At 38.4% G+C, this 18,963-nt stretch overlaps 1 protein-coding gene across 6 annotated transcripts; it reads right to left on the bottom strand.

Moving 5' to 3' along the window:
* Window positions 1-3,736: 3,736 nt before the first annotated feature.
* On the bottom strand, window positions 3,737-18,132 carry LOC114410133 (UDP-rhamnose/UDP-galactose transporter 6-like). Of its 6 annotated transcripts, none has more exons than XM_028373928.1 (7): window positions 17,952-18,132; window positions 16,857-17,034; window positions 15,533-15,717; window positions 15,230-15,430; window positions 14,695-14,856; window positions 13,734-13,880; window positions 3,737-4,379 (listed from the first exon to the last, which is right to left on the bottom strand). In XM_028373928.1, the coding sequence occupies exons 2-7, from the start codon at window positions 16,984-16,986 to the stop codon at window positions 4,056-4,058; spliced, it is 1,149 nt and encodes a 382-aa protein (XP_028229729.1). In that variant the 5' UTR covers window positions 16,987-17,034; window positions 17,952-18,132; the 3' UTR covers window positions 3,737-4,055. The 6 variants fall into 6 exon arrangements, with proteins under 6 accessions (XP_028229729.1, XP_028229727.1, XP_028229728.1 ...); XM_028373926.1 differs by having other exon boundaries at window positions 16,857-17,082; window positions 17,952-18,126; XM_028373927.1 differs by lacking the exon at window positions 17,952-18,132 and adding an exon at window positions 17,797-17,881 and having other exon boundaries at window positions 16,857-17,082.
* Between the last annotated feature and the right edge of the window lie 831 nt (window positions 18,133-18,963).

The raw sequence follows: 18,963 nt of genomic DNA, 5'->3' as shown, positions 1-18,963 counted from the left end.
CAAACTTCTAATTTCAAACTTCATATAACACTTTACTAGACTCGTTGGAGTTCAATGTCATCTCATAATTTTCTTGTAAAATTTCATATAGCATTTTTCTTTAAAACATTTCATATTATATTATGTTAGTATTTGGTGAATTGATGGGGTGAACAAATCAACCCAATTTCAAATTTAAAAGTTTGATATTGTCACATTAGTTCATGTTTGTTAGTGATGTCTATGAGCATTATCACATCAGAGTAGGCGACATCTCTATACTTACACTCAAGAAAGAAGTTTGGCTTTTGATAAATGTTACAACTCTGTCTGCTCAAGTTTTAGTGGGATTAAAAAAATCAAAACTATGCTAGTGTAATTAATTGCCAAGTATTGATTTTTACATCTTTTTTATCTGATTAATTGCCTAAATCCACCCAAGAACATTTTATTTTTATTTTGGTTATTTTAGGCCCTGGTTTTTTGCCTAGTCTAAACTAGAGGTTGTTGAGGGTGAATAGGTAGGTGACAACGCCGTGAGGTTTATGCTAAAAAGGATGGAAATGTGACAACAATGATTATGAATGCCTACTACAAATGAGGCATACGATTTTCCGAGAATCTTAGGCTCCATTAAATGTATGTACTTGGAATGGAAAAACTGTCTTATAATTTAGAAAGATTAATTTTCTCAAGGTGATCATGCCAAGCCCATAACCATGCCTAAAGCAATTGCATCACAAGACTTAGGATTTGCATGAATTTTTGGTAATTAAAATTAACATGTCAAATCAATTCAATATGTTTACAATGTTATAGAAGGACAAACTCACATTGTCTAATATATAATTAATGGAACTTAATATAAATGGGATACTATCTAGCAAATGATTTTTTTCCTTCTTGAATGAACCACATTCGTCAATACTATCTCAATATCTTAAGGAGAAAAGAGAAAATTATTCATGCAATAACAAGAACGAGTAAGAAAAGATGTAAAGCAGACACTTGGTGTGCTTCAGTCTTAATTCGCGATTATACTTGACTCGATGCGTACTTGACATGTGAATATAATTAAGCAGATAATATAATATGTGCATGCATCATATTGAATAACAATATAGCATATTGGTTGAAGATAAACACACATACATGATGGTCTTTATCCTGATTTTACAAGAAACCCTCAAAGGTTAAACTTGTCCATCAAAAGCTAATTCATCGACTACTTAAAGCATGTTTGATGGAGCTTATTTATGAGCGTCATGAGTGTGAGGATAATGAAAGTTAAATCTTATTTCAATTATATAAATTTACATATTTCTTACAAATTTCTTATTGCAATAAAAAGTTGTTGAACTAAAATTTCTATTTTAATATTTTTTGTGATATAAATTTTATTGTGATAAAAAATATTGTGGTAATATAACATTTTTTTATATTTAGTTTCAAAATTCAAAACATAATGAATTATTATATTGATACAAAAATAAATATATAAAAATACAAGAGAAAATAAACTATGCACTGACAATCTAAAATAATTTTATATTATTATTCAATCATAAATTTTTATATATGATAAATTTTTTAATTTTTACAATAACTACCTTAATTAAATCATCCTATTGATGATTTCTGTTTAGTTAAAAGTATAAAATTTTTACATTAACAACTTATAATTATTAAACTCAAAATATAAAGTTGTAGAATAATATATAAAACTCATTTTAAATTCTTAAGTGGGTTAGACAAGTCAACCCATTGGGCTCAACCAATTTTATCATCCCTATTATTTGATCTCTTATTTACAAAAAACATATTATATATAGTCCTTATTTCTAAAAATAAATGACCAAAAAATACATTTTTTAAGGACAAGGAATACATTTCCATAAACGAGACATCAAAAGAAGAAATTACTTTTTTAACATTGTGATATTTAGAAAGGTTAAAAACATATTTAACTTAATAAAAAAAATCTAAAATTTATCTTTTTAAATGGTCATTACAAAAGTAAACCAACATATCATGTATATGACAATATGTTACTGGATCATTGTATAAAAAAACTTTTTATATTATCAACACATTCTAAATAAAAGTTTGGTTCACTATATATATATATATATATATATATTATGAAAACAGTTTGGAGCATAGTACATTTTAAAAAAAATGTCTCTCTTTCGATATTGACATCGTAGAAGGAACATATAGTGATAGTGGCAATTCTCATTCAGTCAGCAGGATCTCAACAACAAACATAATAAGCCCAGCAAGCATAGGCTTTGTCATTGGTGATCTCATTCTGCAACTATAACGAATTCACCCCTTTGATTCCTCCCTATTGTCCTCGGCAACCAACAAATTTCTCCATCATCGGATATCTTTGATAGTAATAAAGAATACTCTACAAAAGTCAATATACCCAAATTCTAAGAACTGATTTTATTTTATTTTTTGTTTTGTGTTTGATAAAATGTGCGAGAGTAACTAGTTGAAAACTCTTTTGAAAAAGTCTTATGTTTACAAAATTGTGGAAAACTTTTTTTTAGATTAGGTTTTATTTTTAAAATATTTACCTAAAAGTTAAGCACTGAGAATAAGTTTATTAAAACAAAGGTTATTCATAAAAAAAAGTCTTTTGAAAATACATTTTGATAAAGACAAATTAACGAATTGAAACAAAATACATTGAAGTATTGAATTAGTAAAGTAACAAAAATTACTTTTTTGCCGAAAATGTATTCTAAAATAAAACAAAGTACTGTGGGGAATATCTGAAACTAGCAAGTAGCAAACCGTGCAATTTACATTATAAATTTATGTTAAAATGAAATAGTAAAAGGGAAAAAAATCGAAATAATTTTTTACCTTGGTTGGGACAGAGCCAGGTGCTGACCTGCTGCTGCTACAGAAGTGCTGGTACGTGACGCCTTAAATGTCAAGTTTTAACCTAATTTTTACTGTTTTGCATGAATGCATCATTCCCCAAGTCTCAGAAAACCAGGCTTTTATTACAGGCCCTGCTTTCCCATTGTCTCAAAAGTGCTGTGTAAAATATGCAGATCTAGCTGTTGTTGGGACCATGGTAAGTGAATCCTACAAAAACCTTACAGAAAGCAACTTCAATTATTCAGGATTACGTTACTGCGAAGCCCACCTAACATAACGTTAGGCATTTACTATGCCCTTTTATTTAGTTCTGCCAATCTCTGGTACTACGACTTACTTCAAGCTTTGTTGTTTTTTTCCTACAGACAAATCAGTGCCCATATATTTTTATTCATCATAACATATAGTAATATTTTTTTTTTACTTTATCTGGAGAGCATATTAAACATTATAGGAGGACCTCCTCATCATTTTGTAAATTAAATTCGTCACAATAAAACCTGAAGATTGAATTTCAAGGTAATTAGTCCCACTAATAATCCATAGGTTGCAACTTGGTCTATTTATTATGGATGCCCATGGTCCGAGTGGTCAAGGCAATATCTACTTTTTACTTCCTGTTTATTCCTGTATGTCTGGTTTCTTTGTTGAGTGTTTGCTTGCTTGTTTTATCACAGCAATCTATTTGAAAACGAAATTGATATTTATTAATTTACGGAAGGTTCTATAGATTCTAAGGTGGAGCCGAAGTGAATCACACTATGATCATAGCATGTCTGTGTTACCATTGTAACACCTTCAAAAGTACGTCTAGAGTTAAAGATATCAAAACTAGGTAATCCAAACATGCTAGTAGTTGTCATGGTTAACATCGGAACCAACCCTGATGGGAAAAATGGAATTAAACTTTTACTATAAAAGTAACAGTAACATTTTCTGTCTTAAAAAAATGGAACATAACGTAGATTTTTCCATCCCTTAACAACGCTGTTTCCTCTCATTTCTCTCCCAAACAATTCATTAACACACAAGATAGGATATGACTATGATCTATAAATAATTGGGAATTCACTCCTGGTGTGAAGAAAATGAATCAGCTCGCCTAATGGGCATCTGATTTTTCCATGCAGTTCACCAGAAGTTTCAGCACTTTCTCTCTAATGAATCTCTATTATTTTCTATTCCTTCGTATCTGGTTCAGAGGACACAGGTAGTGAACTATAATCTTGTGTTTTGGGGAGGGAAAAGCTACGACGCTCTTTCCCCCCTGGCTTAGAAGAAGCATTGCCATACCAAACCATTCCTGCTATTGCGATGATCATGCCTAGAACAACATGTAGATTGAGACCCTCTTTTCCAAAGAAAATGAATCCTAAGATCAGGACCAGAATAGTCTTCATGTGACCAAGGACTTGGAACGTTACAGCCGTGAACCTACCAATGCAGATGAACTGGCTGAGGTTTGTCCCTACTGCGATAGTGCAAGACAGAATGATGAACAACTGCAGACAGCAGGAGCAGCTCAGTTTAATAATAGTATTCCAGTAGTCACAGTATTCATTATTGTTTTCTTGAGTAAAGGTAAACTATACAGTATTTATAAAGTTGACATAAAGTGTATACATATTTGGATTCTCTCCTTTTTCTCTGGAAAATGGCAGTGCCATTTTCAAGAGAGAAAGACAAACAAAACGTGCAGAGTTCATGCACAGGAAACAGTTGGTCCCTCTACAGAATAAATGTTTTTAAAAATGACAGTATTTTCCTAAGATAAAGGAATAGGATCCAAATCCACCGAAAAAAAAATGACAAATAGAGCATTTGGTTCTAAGGAAGACCAAGGATGGGTGCCCTCACAAAATCTGTGTATAGTGAGCAACAAGTTACTGACGAGTACTGATTGTCAAGATTACACTGCTTTTATGAAAAAAAAAGAAGATATATGCATGCTGCTGCCTACCAGTATAGTGATACAAGCAAATTTACATGGATGTAGTAAGCTTTTCATGCCTTTTACAGGTATATGAATGCCACCAGCGTAGAGATAAAAACAAATTGACATGGATGTTAGTGAGTTTTTCATGCCTTTTACAGGTACCATATGGTTAGGCACAATAATAGTCATATTTAGCATTAGTCACAAGCAACATTTTCATAGACCAAGGAAATTATTGTAGAAGCACCACCGGCAAATCAGGGTGGATGAGAAAAAAACTCCAACAAGTCATAAATGGGACATGAGTGGTCTACAGAAACAAGATTATATAAATATAATTAAAATCTTCAACATTCACAGGAAACTTCAAAAAAAGTAATGATTCAAATAGATAGTTTCTTCTCTAGACTGTACATGATAAACAGATCTGATAGATCTTTCTTAAAGAGAATTGCTCATAACATGTTCATATTTTAATCTAGATTGGTCACACTAAGAATACAAAGAACCAAACATTCAGTATCTAAATGAATTTAAAGGATTAGTTATCCCCAAGCACTACTAGTTTGCACAAAATAAAAAAATAATTATGTGTCACTTTTTAGGATTACTTTCTTATCTACTCTAAACTGATTCAAATAGATAGTTTCTTCTCTAGACTGTACATGATAAACAAATCTGATAGATCTTTCTTAAAGAGAATTGCTCATAACATGTTCATATTTTAATCTAGATTGGTCACACTAAGAATACAAAGAACCAAACATTCAGTATCTAAATGAATTTAAAGGATTAGTTAATGTCCCCAAGCACTACTAGTTTGCACAAAATAAAAAAATAATTATGTGTCACTTTTTAGGATTAGTTTCTTATCTACTCTAAACATTTTGAAAGACAAAATTAGAAACAAAGGGAACGATAAAGAAGAATGCATTTGTTAAGAATGAAACTCCACCTCTTCAAAAGTAGGGGTGGGTAACCGGGGTCAGGTCCATGGACTGGCCCTCGGGGCCCGTGGTACGCACGGGTTATGGACCAATTTTTTTAAACGGTCCATGGTTATGTCATATTTTTTGACCCGCCCCGCTTAACCCGCGGACTATGTGGGTTTGGCCCGCGGGCTGCTCCAGCCCGCATTAGGTTTAATTTGTATGACCCTCACTTATATTAGGTTTGATTTTCTCTTTTTCACTTTAAACTTTTCTTTTAAAATAACAAATAAAAAAATATATTAGATCAGATAAAGATTTAAAGATAAGAATAAAAGATTTAAATTAAAAGATGATAAAGATAAAAAAGGATAAGATAAGAAAAATAAAAGATAACAGAAATAAAAGATTAAGATAAAAAACATAAGTAATAACATACTAAAAATCTTCCTTTTTGATATTTTTTCGATCTTTTTTTCTTTTAATCTATCATTTTCATATCTGCAAGCCATAAATAATAAAAATAACAATTCTTATCATTTAAGCTAAAAATAATTGTTAAATAAATATTTTTAAAGATATTTTAATATATTTTTATTATAAAAAAGAGCTCACACCATATTTAGGGTTATCATTGTGACAGGCTAAGAACACTTTTTCTCCTCCTCACGGTTTTTCTCCTCACGCGCGCAAGTCATACGACTCTTTCCCTTACAAGGAAAACAAAACGCGACTCACACTCACACAGTCACGTGACACACCATAGCGGCACAGCCTCGGCCCACCACCCCGCAAAGTACATCTCTCCTCTCTCTAGAATTGGTTTTTTATCTTATTTTTGTTGGGACTGATTCATTGTTGTTGTACTCTTAAATGTGGAGATGGGGAAGGCTCAAGCTACTTCAAATATGGAATCATTTGTTTTTGGAGATGTTTAAATTTCATATTTTAGATTTATTACTTGAATTTTCTTTTGTTAAGACATTATTTATTTTATTGATGTAATTGACTAATTATTGAGATTTTATTTACATCTGTATTGAACTTAATTTGATTGTATTGTATTTTTATTAAAATTGAAATTTTTTTAAAACTAGGCCCGCGGACTGGCCCGTTTGACCCACGGGGCGGGGACGGACCAATTTATTTGGTCCGTGTAAGAAGCGGGACGGATTGGCCCAGTCCGCTGCCAATGCGGACTTATGCGGGCAGGCCTTACATGGGGCAGGCCGGCCCGCTTACCCACCCCTATTCAAAAGAGACTGTGATAGCAATACTGCAGTTGAGGACAGCAATGCTGCAATTCCCACCAGGCCCAAGAGGACAACAAGGAGGCCCACCCACCTCAATGATTTCGTGTGAATCAAATTCAGGATAAGGACAAGGCTGCTGAGCTGCTGAATATTCCTTCTTGCACTGTCAACAGTTGGTTGTAACAAACCTAGGATATTTGCCCAATTCTGTTATGCTTTATTCCCCTGCAATTTGTATCCTAGTGCAGCTGGCCATTGATTGACAATGCTTATCCTTCTACTGTAACCTTTTAAATACCACCGAAAATGAATAAAACAATGGAGAGAATTATCATCCATTTCCTTAGTTTATCTTAGCATAGTTGTTAGCACCCAGGATAATGAAGGCACCCACAGCAGCACCATGACTGGTAATGGACCCGATAACGCCACAACAAGACCCATACGCACAGTAACCAAGCCCATATACTTGCAGGATTATGTCAACTAGGATCCACACCCACACTTACACGTAATGCATGTCAAGCACCAGTTTAGCACGTGTAGACAATCTGTTCAAGCTGTTAGGGTTGTTAGGATTTTATTTCCGTTATGGCCGTTATGACAGTTAGCTTGTATTCCTCAGCAATATATAAGTTGCTGAATCTTCATGAAATAATAAGAACAAGCAGATTCAGGAACTTCAGGAGGTCCCTACCTCGAACCAGGGAACTACTATACTCTCTCTCTCTCTCTCTCGTGATCATAACAAGTGGTCCGACCTGCCGCCGCTGCCATTGCCATGGCCGAGCACGGAACCAGGAAAGCAACCACTGACCGCCTCGAAGACGCGATTGCGCGCCTCACCTCCAGCCAGGCAAACCTTAACGAGCGCTACACTGATCTTTCCGGCAAGGTAGATTCCATTTTGGATCACCTCCGGTTACGTGATCTACAGCAGCACCCTCCTTCCGTCAGCAACATGAGCGCCCACCGCAACTCCGTGAAGCTCGATATTCCACGGTTCGACGGTCGTGACCCCCTTGGATGGATATTCAAGATGAACCAGCTGTTTCAGTATCAGAACACCCCGGAGGAGGAAAGAATCACCGTGGCTTCGCTGTACCTCGATGGCGCTGCCCTCAGCTGGTATCAGTGGATGTTCACGAATGGTTTAATCTCATCGTGGCAAAGCTTCCTCGACGCATTAGAGTCACGATTCGCCCCAACTTTCTATGATGATCCAAGAGGTGCCTTATTCAAGCTAGTTCAACGAGGGTCCGTTAATGATTACTTAACGGAGTTTGAACGCTTAGCTAATCGCGTCACAGGATTACCTCCACCATTCTTACTAAGTTGTTTCATATCGGGGCTGAACCCCGAGCTCCGACGAGAAGTGTTGGCCCTCCAACCGATCTCCCTCCTCCAGGCCACTGCCCTCGCAAAATTGCAGGAAGATAAGTTGAAGGATAGAAGGTCTTTATCATAGCGTCCCCATCCGCCGCCGACATCTATTTCCCCAGCCAACCTCAGCACCAAACCAAAACCTCCTTACGTCCAACGAACTCCGGAGGAGATGGCGTTTCGCAAGGAAAGAGGCCTGTGCTACAACTGTGACGACAAATGGAGCTCAGGTCACCGTTGTAAGGGAAGGATCTTACTCTTCGTTGCTGACGATGTCACACAAGATTCCGGCGAACCAGGTATCACTAATAATACCATTGACTTTGACGATAATCTGAGCAACCCTGACCCTACATCAGACTCTAGTTCCCCCCATATTAGCCTTCACGCCATGGCAGGGTCACCTTCACCGGAAACTTTTCGAGTTTACGGCACCATTCGAAGCGCACGAATCACGGTCCTAATCGATAGTGGGAGTACCCACAATTTTCTTCAACCTCGAGTCGCAAGCTTCCTCCATCTTGCCACTGAAAGCACTCAACCCTTACGAGTCCTCGTGGGCAATGGTTCCACTCTAGATTGTGATAAGCGTTGTCCTGACACGCCGTTGACTATTCAGGGCCATTCGTTTCCGGTAACTTTCCATCTCCTGCACATCAGTGGCGCGGATGCCGTTCTGGGCGTTGACTGGTTACGGCAATTCGGCCCCGTCACCACAAACTATGATGACTTCGTGATGCGATTCACACACCAGGGGCAGGAAATCTCCTTGCAAGCCGACGTCGCCACCAAACCCGAACCAGCATCAGCAAACCAAGTAAAACGTATGCTTCACACAGGTTCAACTTCTGCTTTATTCCACTTATGCATTCTCGACTCTAACCCCACAGATTCAACTACCAACCTTCTCTCCCCTATAATTAAACCCATCGCCGAACTTCTTCTCCGATACGACCAACTCTTCCAACCACCGAAACACTTACCCCCATCACGAGAAGTAAACCATCGCATTCCTCTCCTTCCGTCCACCGCCCCAGTTAATGTACGGCCTTACAGATACCCACATTTTCAGAAGGCGGAAATCGAGCGACAAGTTGCAGAGCTGTTATCCGATGGGTTAATCAGGCCAAGCACAAGCCCGTATTCATCTCCGGTCCTCTTGGTGAAGAAGAAGGACGGAACATGGCGGCTATGTGTAGACTATCGGTCCCTTAACTCAGTAACCGTACGCGACAGGTTTCCAATACCTACCATCGAGGAACTACTGGACGAATTAGGCCACGCTTCATGGTTCACTAAACTTGATCTCAGGCAAGGATTTCATCAAATCCTTATGAACGAAGCCGACATCGAGAAAACTGCGTTTAGAACACACCATGGGCACTATGAATACATGGTGATGCCCTTTGGGTTATGTAATGCGCCTTCAACTTTTCAGGCAGCAATGAACCACCTTCTCGCACCATTTCTACGGCGTTTCGCAGCGGTGTTTTTTGACGATATTCTCGTCTACAGCGAATCACTCTCCTCTCACGTCCAACACCTTGATCTCATCTTTCAGGCACTACTACGAGGTGAGTTCTACCTAAAGCGCACTAAATGTTTCTTCGCTCAGAGGGAATTAGAGTACCTCGGCCATGTAGTTTCCGGTAAGGGAGTAACTCCAGAACCATCTAAAGTCAGGGCTATCACACAGTGGCCAATTCCCGCAACCGCCAGGGACCTACGGGCCTTCCTCGGGTTAACCGGGTTTTATCGGAAATTCGTACGCAATTATGCCACCATCACAGCCCCCCTAACGAGTCTTCTGTGCAAGGATGCATTCGAGTGGACCATTGAATCCCAAGAAGCCTTCAACAAGCTCAAATCCGCAATGTCCGATACTCCGGTATTAGCTCTTCCCGACTTCAGCAAACCATTCGTGGTCGAGACTGACGCTTCAGGTACAGCCATGGGGGCCGTTCTCACCCAAGCAGGTCACCCACTGGCATTCTTCAGTAAGAACTTCGCCCCTAAGCTACTAACTGCGTCGACATATGTGAGAGAGCTACACGCTATCACTTCTGCGGTACGCAAATGGAGGCAAAACCTCCTTGGAAGCACCTTCACCATTCTTACTGATCACAAAAGCCTCCGAGAGCTTATGACACAGGTGATTCAAACACCTGAACAACACTATTACCTATCTAAATTGCTGGGTTTCAACTACACCATACAGTATAAAACAGGAGCCTCCAACGTAGTCGCAGACGCGCTCTCCCGCCGACCACCAGAGCCCAGTCAGCTTCTCGTGCTATCAGTCCCCAACCTGGACTTCTTAAGCGATATTCAGCAAACCCTTGCCATCAATCCTGATTTCCAAGCCCTAATGTCCAACGTTCAGACCAACCCTTCAGCCTATCCCCATTATCGTGTCCATAATGGTTGTCTCCTGTTCAACAATCGCATCTGGATCAACAACACCAATCCCCATATCCCGTCTCTTCTATCCGAATTTCACTCTACACCTTTGGGTGGCCATTTCGGGGTAACCAAAACACTACGACGACTCGAGGCCAGCTTCTTCTGGCAGGGTATGAAGGCCGATGTCCAAAGGTTTATCAAGGAATGCACAGTCTGCCAGCAAAACAAATCCAGCACCCGACGTCCGGCGGGCCTCCTGCAACCCCTTCCACCACCAACAGGGGTATGGGAGGACATTTCAATGGACTTCGTCACTCACCTACCCCCTTCGAATGGGTTCACTGTGATCTTCGTTGTAGTCGACAGGTTCTCCAAAGGAGTACATCTTGGCGCCCTTCCCACTGGGTTCTCAGCCTTCAAAGTCGCCATGCTTTTCATCGAAATCGTTTGTAAGCTTCACGGTTTCCCCAAAAGCATCGTGTCGAACAGGGATCCCGTATTTTTGAGTACCTTCTGGAGAGAGCTTTTTAGGCTAAGTGGAACCCAACTCCGCCTAAGCACGGCGTACCACCCCCAATCTGACGGCCAGACCGAGGTGGTCAACCGTGTCCTTGAACAGTACCTTCGGTGCTTCGTCAACTCTCAGCCATCATCATGGTACCGCTATCTCTCGCTTGCGGAATGGTGCTATAATACCTCACTGCATTCGACTTCCGGCATGACACCGTTTGAAGTTGTGTATGGCAAGCCCCCGCCCTCGATACCTCAGTATCTCCCAGGACTAACGAGAAACGAAGCTGTGGAATCCTTGGTTGAGTCTCGACAACTCATGCATGCTAAGCTCCAAAAACGACTGAAGAAGGCCCAAACCACGATGAAGAAGTACGCCGATATGAAACGCGACGACATCACCTTCTCCGTGAATCAGTGGGTCTATGTAAAGCTTCGCCCCTCACGCCAGCGTTCGGTCACTGGACATATCCATCCCAAGCTTTCCAAACGATACTTCGGCCCCTTCAGGATCAGTGCTAAGGTAGGTAACGTAGCATACAGACTCGAGCTTCCCCTGGAGTCTCGAATCCACCCCGTTTTTCACAGCTCATTATTGCGACTTCACCACGGACCCCCTCCTTCGTCATCGGAGCCATGGAACTTGGAGATCGTGGGTCAGAAGCCCCTACAACGCCCACTTTGTATCTTGGATAGTAAGCTTGATACCTCTACCACTCCTCCGACCCGCCTCGTTCTCACCCAATGGGTTGGTCAACCCCCAGAAGACACCACTTGGGAACCCTGGCTCGAGTTACGCGATGCCTACCACCTTGAGGACAAGGTGGTTTCCCGGGACGGCAGTATTGTTAGCACCCAGGATAATGAAGGCACCCACAGCAGCACCATGACTGGTAATGGACCCGATAACGCCACAACAAGACCCATACGCACAGTAACCAAGCCCATATACTTGCAGGATTATGTCAACTAGGATCCACACCCACACTTACACGTAATGCATGTCAAGCACCAGTTTAGCACGTGTAGACAATCTGTTCAAGCTGTTAGGGTTGTTAGGATTTTATTTCCGTTATGGCCGTTATGACAGTTAGCTTGTATTCCTCAGCAATATATAAGTTGCTGAATCTTCATGAAATAATAAGAACAAGCAGATTCAGGAACTTCAGGAGGTCCCTACCTCGAACCAGGGAACTACTATACTCTCTCTCTCTCTCTCGTGATCATAACAATAGTAATAAACGGTGAGCGACAAGGTCGGGCAGGAGCCTAATGTCATACTGTTTTGGAATGGCGAATTTTAGAAGACGAGGCAGTCCTTTGAACTGATCCATTTGTTTCTTGTGTTTACACAAATTCACACGGAAGAAATAAGCATCAAATAGTTGGCATGCATCACAAATGTCATACCAGAACATAACCTCTTGTTAAAGGTGCACACAGATGTCACATCTGCTACCCAGCCTGTATCATCAAATAGTTGTCATGCATTAGCTACCCAACCATCAAATAGATGTCGCACAGTTGTAGTGTCATAGTAAGCGTTGAACAGTAGTGAGCACGGTAACGAAGGGAAAAGGGCCTGTGGAGGGTAGTAATAATGCAGGGGTGGTTGGTGGTGGATAGTGGGTTTGACTGGCTGCAACGGTGATTGTGGTGGCCACCAGGGAGGGAGGTGGGAAGCAGCCATGGGAGGCAGAGTCGGCATGGTTTTTGTGCTTTGTTGCTCCATCGGTGCCATTGTCGTTGCGGAAACCATAGGTGACCTTCGCGATTCGTCTGTCAGTGGTGACTTCATGGTCTCCACAATTTGCCGATCCATGTGGTTGACGTGGGAGTGAAACAAGGGTGATTTGGGAGATGATGGAGTGGTTGTGAGAGCTAATAACCGGTCAAGGATGATGTCAAGCTTCACAGCCAACTCTTATACTTGGTGGTCATGGTGGATAGATTTTGGGTGAGGCTATGCTGGCCCTGCGTGAGATGGTTCAAAGCCTCTTCAAGGCGGTCCGTGGTGGTATTGTGGGTGTTGTGTTTGGACATGGCAGGAGGCAGACCAAATTGTTAGGTGCCATTACTATGCTAAGATAAACTAAGGAAATAGATGATAATACTCTCCACTGTTTTATTCATTTTCGGTGGTATTTAAAAGGTTACAATAGAAGGATAAGCATTGTCAATCAATGGCCAGCTGCACAAGGATACAAATTGCAGGGGAATAAAGCATAACAAAACTGAGCAAATATCCTAGGTTTGTTCTAACCAACTGCTGCCAGTGCAAGAAGGAATATTCAGTAGCTCAGCAGCCTTGTCCTTATCCTAAACTTGATTCACACGAAATCATTGAGGTGGGTGGGCCTCCTTGTTGTCCTCTTGGGCTTGGTGGGAACTGCAGCATTGCTGTCCTCAACTGCAGTATTGCTATCATTAGTGAAACTCCACCTCTTCATAGTTAAGCGTGCTTGACTTGGAGAAATTATGGGATTGATGGCCTTCTGGGAAGTTTTTCGGAAAGCATGTGAGTGAGGACAAAGTATGCTGAAAAGTCTCGTGTTGATTTGTTTGGATAGTCATCGATCCTAGAAACAGCCGAAACAAATTGTTGAGGTCTCAGAAAGGACTACCTATGGAGGGTTATGATCAACGAAGAGTTGAGTGAAGTGTCATCGTGTAAAGTGTCGTAGTGTATGATCCGCTGAGAAGTCAACAATCAGGGATGTTACATTCTAGCTATTACAATAATTAAAGTATTTTTTTGACATTTTTAAAAATTTAAGTTTTTAAATATTTGTAATTTCATGTTTTTTTTAGTGTCAATAAAATAATTTTATGTAAATTAAATTAATTTTACACTATTATTTTATAAATATATTTTTTATCAAACGATATAACTAGTTTTAAATAAAACTAAAGTTTTTAAAAAGTTACCAAATAACTTTTGGCTTAAAAGGAGCTTTTAAGCTAAAAAAATGTAATTTGACAAACAACTACTTTTCTTTAAGTTCTTATTTTTAGCTTTAAGAGTAGTTTTTAAGTAAAACAAAGAAAGTTGGGTAAAAAATAACCTTAATCTTAGTCAACCAAAAGATTCTTTCTCAATGTCACTAAGCAACCTGACACTGAATTTAGGCAGTAGAATTTGGCACCCAGTTCCATGATAATCAATGTGCAGAATATTAACTACTATAACAAATAGGAATAGGAATTCACCATGCAACAGATACACTGACACACTAACATTCAAGATTAGTCCATATGGTTGCAAGTTACTTTAAACTTCCCCCCAAAAAAATAAGGCAGCCTAAACATGATATATAAACAAAATTTCACAAGTCTCTGCTTCTCTCCCGCCTCACAACAAAACATTTTATAAAAAAACTAGAAAAGAAATAGAGAAACTTACTGTGGATGTCAAACCATAGCCGTAGGCATCAACTCGTTTGCCCGTCAACCAGTAGTCCATAAAGGGGCCTACTAGAAGCAAACTTGCTGCCTGTGCTGGTGCAGTGTGACCCAACAAGTTAAATGACCCAATAGAATACTTCCTCTGAAGAAAATGCACGTACTGCAAAAAAAGTTGTGCTAAATATCAACCCAACAAGACTTAGGTAATGAAACCAAAATAAGACAGGAATAATTAGAACTATCGTGAACTATAGTTATTGAAGTCTGTTCTAGAAGAAAAACACCTGAGAATTCTGCTTGTGATAAGAATACAGATAAACAAAGAAAAATCATTGCAAGCTTCCTAATTTGTCATTTTTAGTTCTATAATGAAGCTAATTAATTGCTATGTACACGAATGTTGCTAACAAGCATCATGAACCAAGAAGTGAACATTTAAATCTGGAACTGCCTTTGTGACATGGAACTCAAATTGATTGGTTTCTATCTCCCAACTAAAGATCCGGGGTTTGATGTTAGTGTATGTTTCTTACATACTGTTGCAGGGCTGTGCTCCAGACTGCTATTACGGCAGCTATGAAACCCTTTGCATTGACACTGACATCAGTGACCGTACAGACAGCAACACCGAGCAAAACCAAAACAATACTAAGCTTTGTGTCCCTTGAATATCGTACATTGTCCAAGACAACCTCCAGGAAGCAAGATACTGGAATCATGCTCAGCTTAGCAATCTGACAATTTAATTTCAAGGAAGAATTATTATAAATATTTATCTTTAGTTTATTATAAAGACGGTTCAAAATGTTATAGGCTACTAAAAGCCTTAAAGTTACCTGATAGAAACCAACAGAGTTCCACATTAAACTCACATTCATCCCAACAATGGAGAAATTTGCAAATAAGACAAATTTGATTATATCAGATACTGGAAGATGAGAGGTCTGGATATATCCCAGTGATTTAAGAATGAGTGTCAACAAGGTTGTTGTGGCAAAATGCAGACCAGTTAAAGTTGTAGCTGCATAATAGCATTATATGATATAGAATGTCAGGATTCAGGAGTGGTCCAGAAGTTCAGAAGCAATCATCTGTAGCCTTACAAGTTACATATAAAGAAATCATAAACCAAAATAACCTTTGTTTGAATAGAGTCTAGTTATAGAAGAGATTTTTAATCTATCATCCGATGCTATTCTCAGTACTTTGCTATTTTAGTTGTGGGGTCTGTGAATGGTAATACTTCTGTTATTGATCTCAAGTTCTCAACCAAAAAACATGCAAATGAAAAGGTTGTTTTCAAAATCTTTCCTTGTGAGAACTTTGAGTGCCTATCTTGAACATCACAACAAAAATTTTTGGATGAGAAAATGCTTTTGCAGATTTTGCTCATATTTTTGGATTTAACATCACTGATAGAAAATGTTTACAGACTGTACGACCTCAGCTTGTCATCTGAATGCATACCTTTTGCTCAGATTTTCTCTCTACCACTCTTTTACTGAACAAAATAGTATCTTACAACATCAATGATGATAATTTGTCCCCTATTCAACTACCACCAAGACATATGGATGCTTCTTTCAAATCCTAGGAAAATTTTATACACTACACCATCAATAAAAGCCAGACATAATCAACACATCAACATAAAGTATTAGCATCATTTATATTTAGAGAATGAAATTAAACTCAGGAATAAACTATTCAAAGTCTCTCTATATTATAGTTTCTCATCAACCACCAGGTCAAATGCCCACCCTATAGGATCTTTTCTAGTTGACTTACATGCTACATCATATATCCAGTCTATTATTAGGTCATTTTTATAGTCAGCACAATCAATCCACATCTTCAATGACTTAATCCAAGAGACTAAAGTTGTACAATCTGAATGACACTAACACATAATATCAAGGTGAAATTACACTCAAAACATGCAAGTCTATTGTACCAAAAAAAGCTTTCTCCTTCTTTACTCCTTCACAGACACAAACACACATATGTACATGTATTACATCAAAAAGGAATGCACAAGATTGGTAGTTTATCCAAAGTCCAAACAAGACATAGAAAAGAAGCATGACATCTTTTAAATCATAGGCATGACAGATCAAAGATTCAAGAGAGGAAATGGGAAAAGTCATGATGAGGCCATACCAAAACTAAAACCATACGTAGCCATCAGTGCCTTATTGACAAGAATTATTCCCACAGACGTGACCACATTGAACAACCATGATGCTGCATCAATGGAAGCCTTCTTATCACCCTTACTTACAGAAGACATGTTGAACTAGAGCTTCCAATACACAAACTGAATTCCTCACTATGCAGCCTTCATGCAAGAAAACATATCACTAGTTTCAGAATCCCAAAAATTTATCTGTACAGAAAAACAAATCATCAGAAGAAGCACATATTACTATAAATAGAGTAAAATTCTCATCCTGCTCCACATTTCACAGAGGGGAAAATAAAACAAAAAAATGGACTTGTCTTTGGAGGGGATGAGGGGTAAATAGTAGGACTTAATACTGATATACAAGGAGACTTATAAACAAAGGAAAACAACATGAAATATGAAAAATCTTATCGACCCTTCATTGACATCTCCGTCCAGAAAGTTGACATCTGCAGCAGAGGGATCTTCTATACACACACACAGAGAGACAGATATAGATAGATAATACAAAGTTAAAAACAATTGATTCTGAGTTTCTTATGAGAAGCCACTTGTTTTATTGGTCAAAACATCCAAAAAAAAAAAAAGGAAACAAAAAACAGAACTAAAAATAAAAAGAAACAAGTCAAGGTTACAAGGACAGCGACATGAACATTGAAGTTCACGAAATACACACTTACACAGTGAGTTATGAATAACTATAACCACAATCCTACATCCTCAAAGACATGATTCAGCTAATAAAAACCAATACCAAGCGAAAAATCAAACCAGAACAGCACAATCTCATAAGATCCATTACTAGTTTCAACAATACACAGTAATTCAAAGCAGATTCGAGCTCCAAAGTGAAGAAAAATCACGAAAATGCAAAAACTCTGAAAGCAGAAGAAAACAAGTGGAGCAAAAATCAACCTCAAACGGAATCCCAAGCACGGATCCACGATCCCTAATAATTAAAGACTGCGGGAGTAAGAAACCACAGGAATCCCCAAAACACAGGAATCTGAACAGAACGACAGAAATAAAAAGCATGGTGATAAATTACGTGAAGGTGTTAAACGACGCACCGTTTAGAGGAAGGCGACGATGTGGTAGTTCTGAGCTTTCCGTGTTGGCTTTTTAAATTGGATGGATGGCTGGGGTTGCTTTAGTAACGTCCAGACTCAGGTATCGAAGAAAAGGTCAGTCGCAACAACTGCAAAGTTAACGGTATGTCATCGCCAACGCCAAATAAATACTACTAGTCAACTCCACTTCACACAATTCTCTTCCCCCTTCTCAAAAATTACCATTTTCTGTTCATTTTTACTGCATTTACATAATTAAATTAACACTATTTAGAGGGATTTATGATGTCATTAATTACTTGGTACTATGTTTAGTCAGGGCAAAAATGATAGCCCATCAGAAAGGTAAATGTAGGTTTGCTCCACACCACCACCACCACTTTAAGTTGGGTTTAATAATTATGACTTTATTAGTGTTGTTATCGTTCTTTTTGGTGTGAAAATTTGCGAGTCTTTTCAATTGGTGTGAGCATTAGCATGAAGATTATTTTTTGGTTATTCTCCCAGTCCCACTACTTTCGTCGTCCCTGTCTGTCTAGTTGGTGTTTATTATCCACAATAATTTATTCTCTTCTGTTGGGAGTCAAACTGCCACTTATGTTTAAGTGAAGAGTTCATTTTGTGGTTAGTAATAAGTTTTCGGGAAAAATAATTCGTTGTTGCTATGTGTCGATCATGTAAGCGTCAACATTTTCTTATACTGGTTTCTAAATTTTAATGCGTCAAGTATCTCATACCTTCATCCTCTCGTTACAACTATTAAGAGGAAAAAAAATCCTAAATTAATTATTATTTTAATTTTTTTATATAATATTATTATTTTTTTTACTTGTGTCTTTCTTTTATAATATTAATGATAAACAATCAAATTTATAAATAATGATATAAGATTAATTTTATAAAATTTTTATTTTTTTTTTATTTTTTTTTTGTTTTTATGTAAGACGATTATTATTTGGATATAAAATCCAAAGACTTTGATTTCTCGTAAGGTGTCACTGGGTCCTACAAG

The sequence above is a fragment of the Glycine soja genome, chromosome 4, assembly GCF_004193775.1.
Source record: "Glycine soja cultivar W05 chromosome 4, ASM419377v2, whole genome shotgun sequence".
NCBI classification, from domain to species: Eukaryota; Viridiplantae; Streptophyta; class Magnoliopsida; order Fabales; family Fabaceae; genus Glycine; species Glycine soja.
Note: the sequence above shows the minus strand (reverse complement) of the source record. Positions and strands in the feature narration are given on the sequence as shown.

Bases quoted from the DNA above. Each gene is read 5' to 3' on its own strand.
- LOC114410133 (XM_028373928.1), bottom strand. From the start codon at position 16,986: ATGTCTTCTGTAAGTAAGGGTGATAAGAAGGCTTCCATTGATGCAGCA. The intron at 15,718-16,856 runs GTATGGCCTCAT...GCTATTATGCAG, and splicing joins TACGTATGGTTTTAGTTTTG to CTACAACTTTAACTGGTCTG. The intron at 4,380-13,733 runs GTGGAGTTTCAC...TGCTGTCTGCAG, and splicing joins GCACGCTTAACTATGAAGAG to TTGTTCATCATTCTGTCTTG.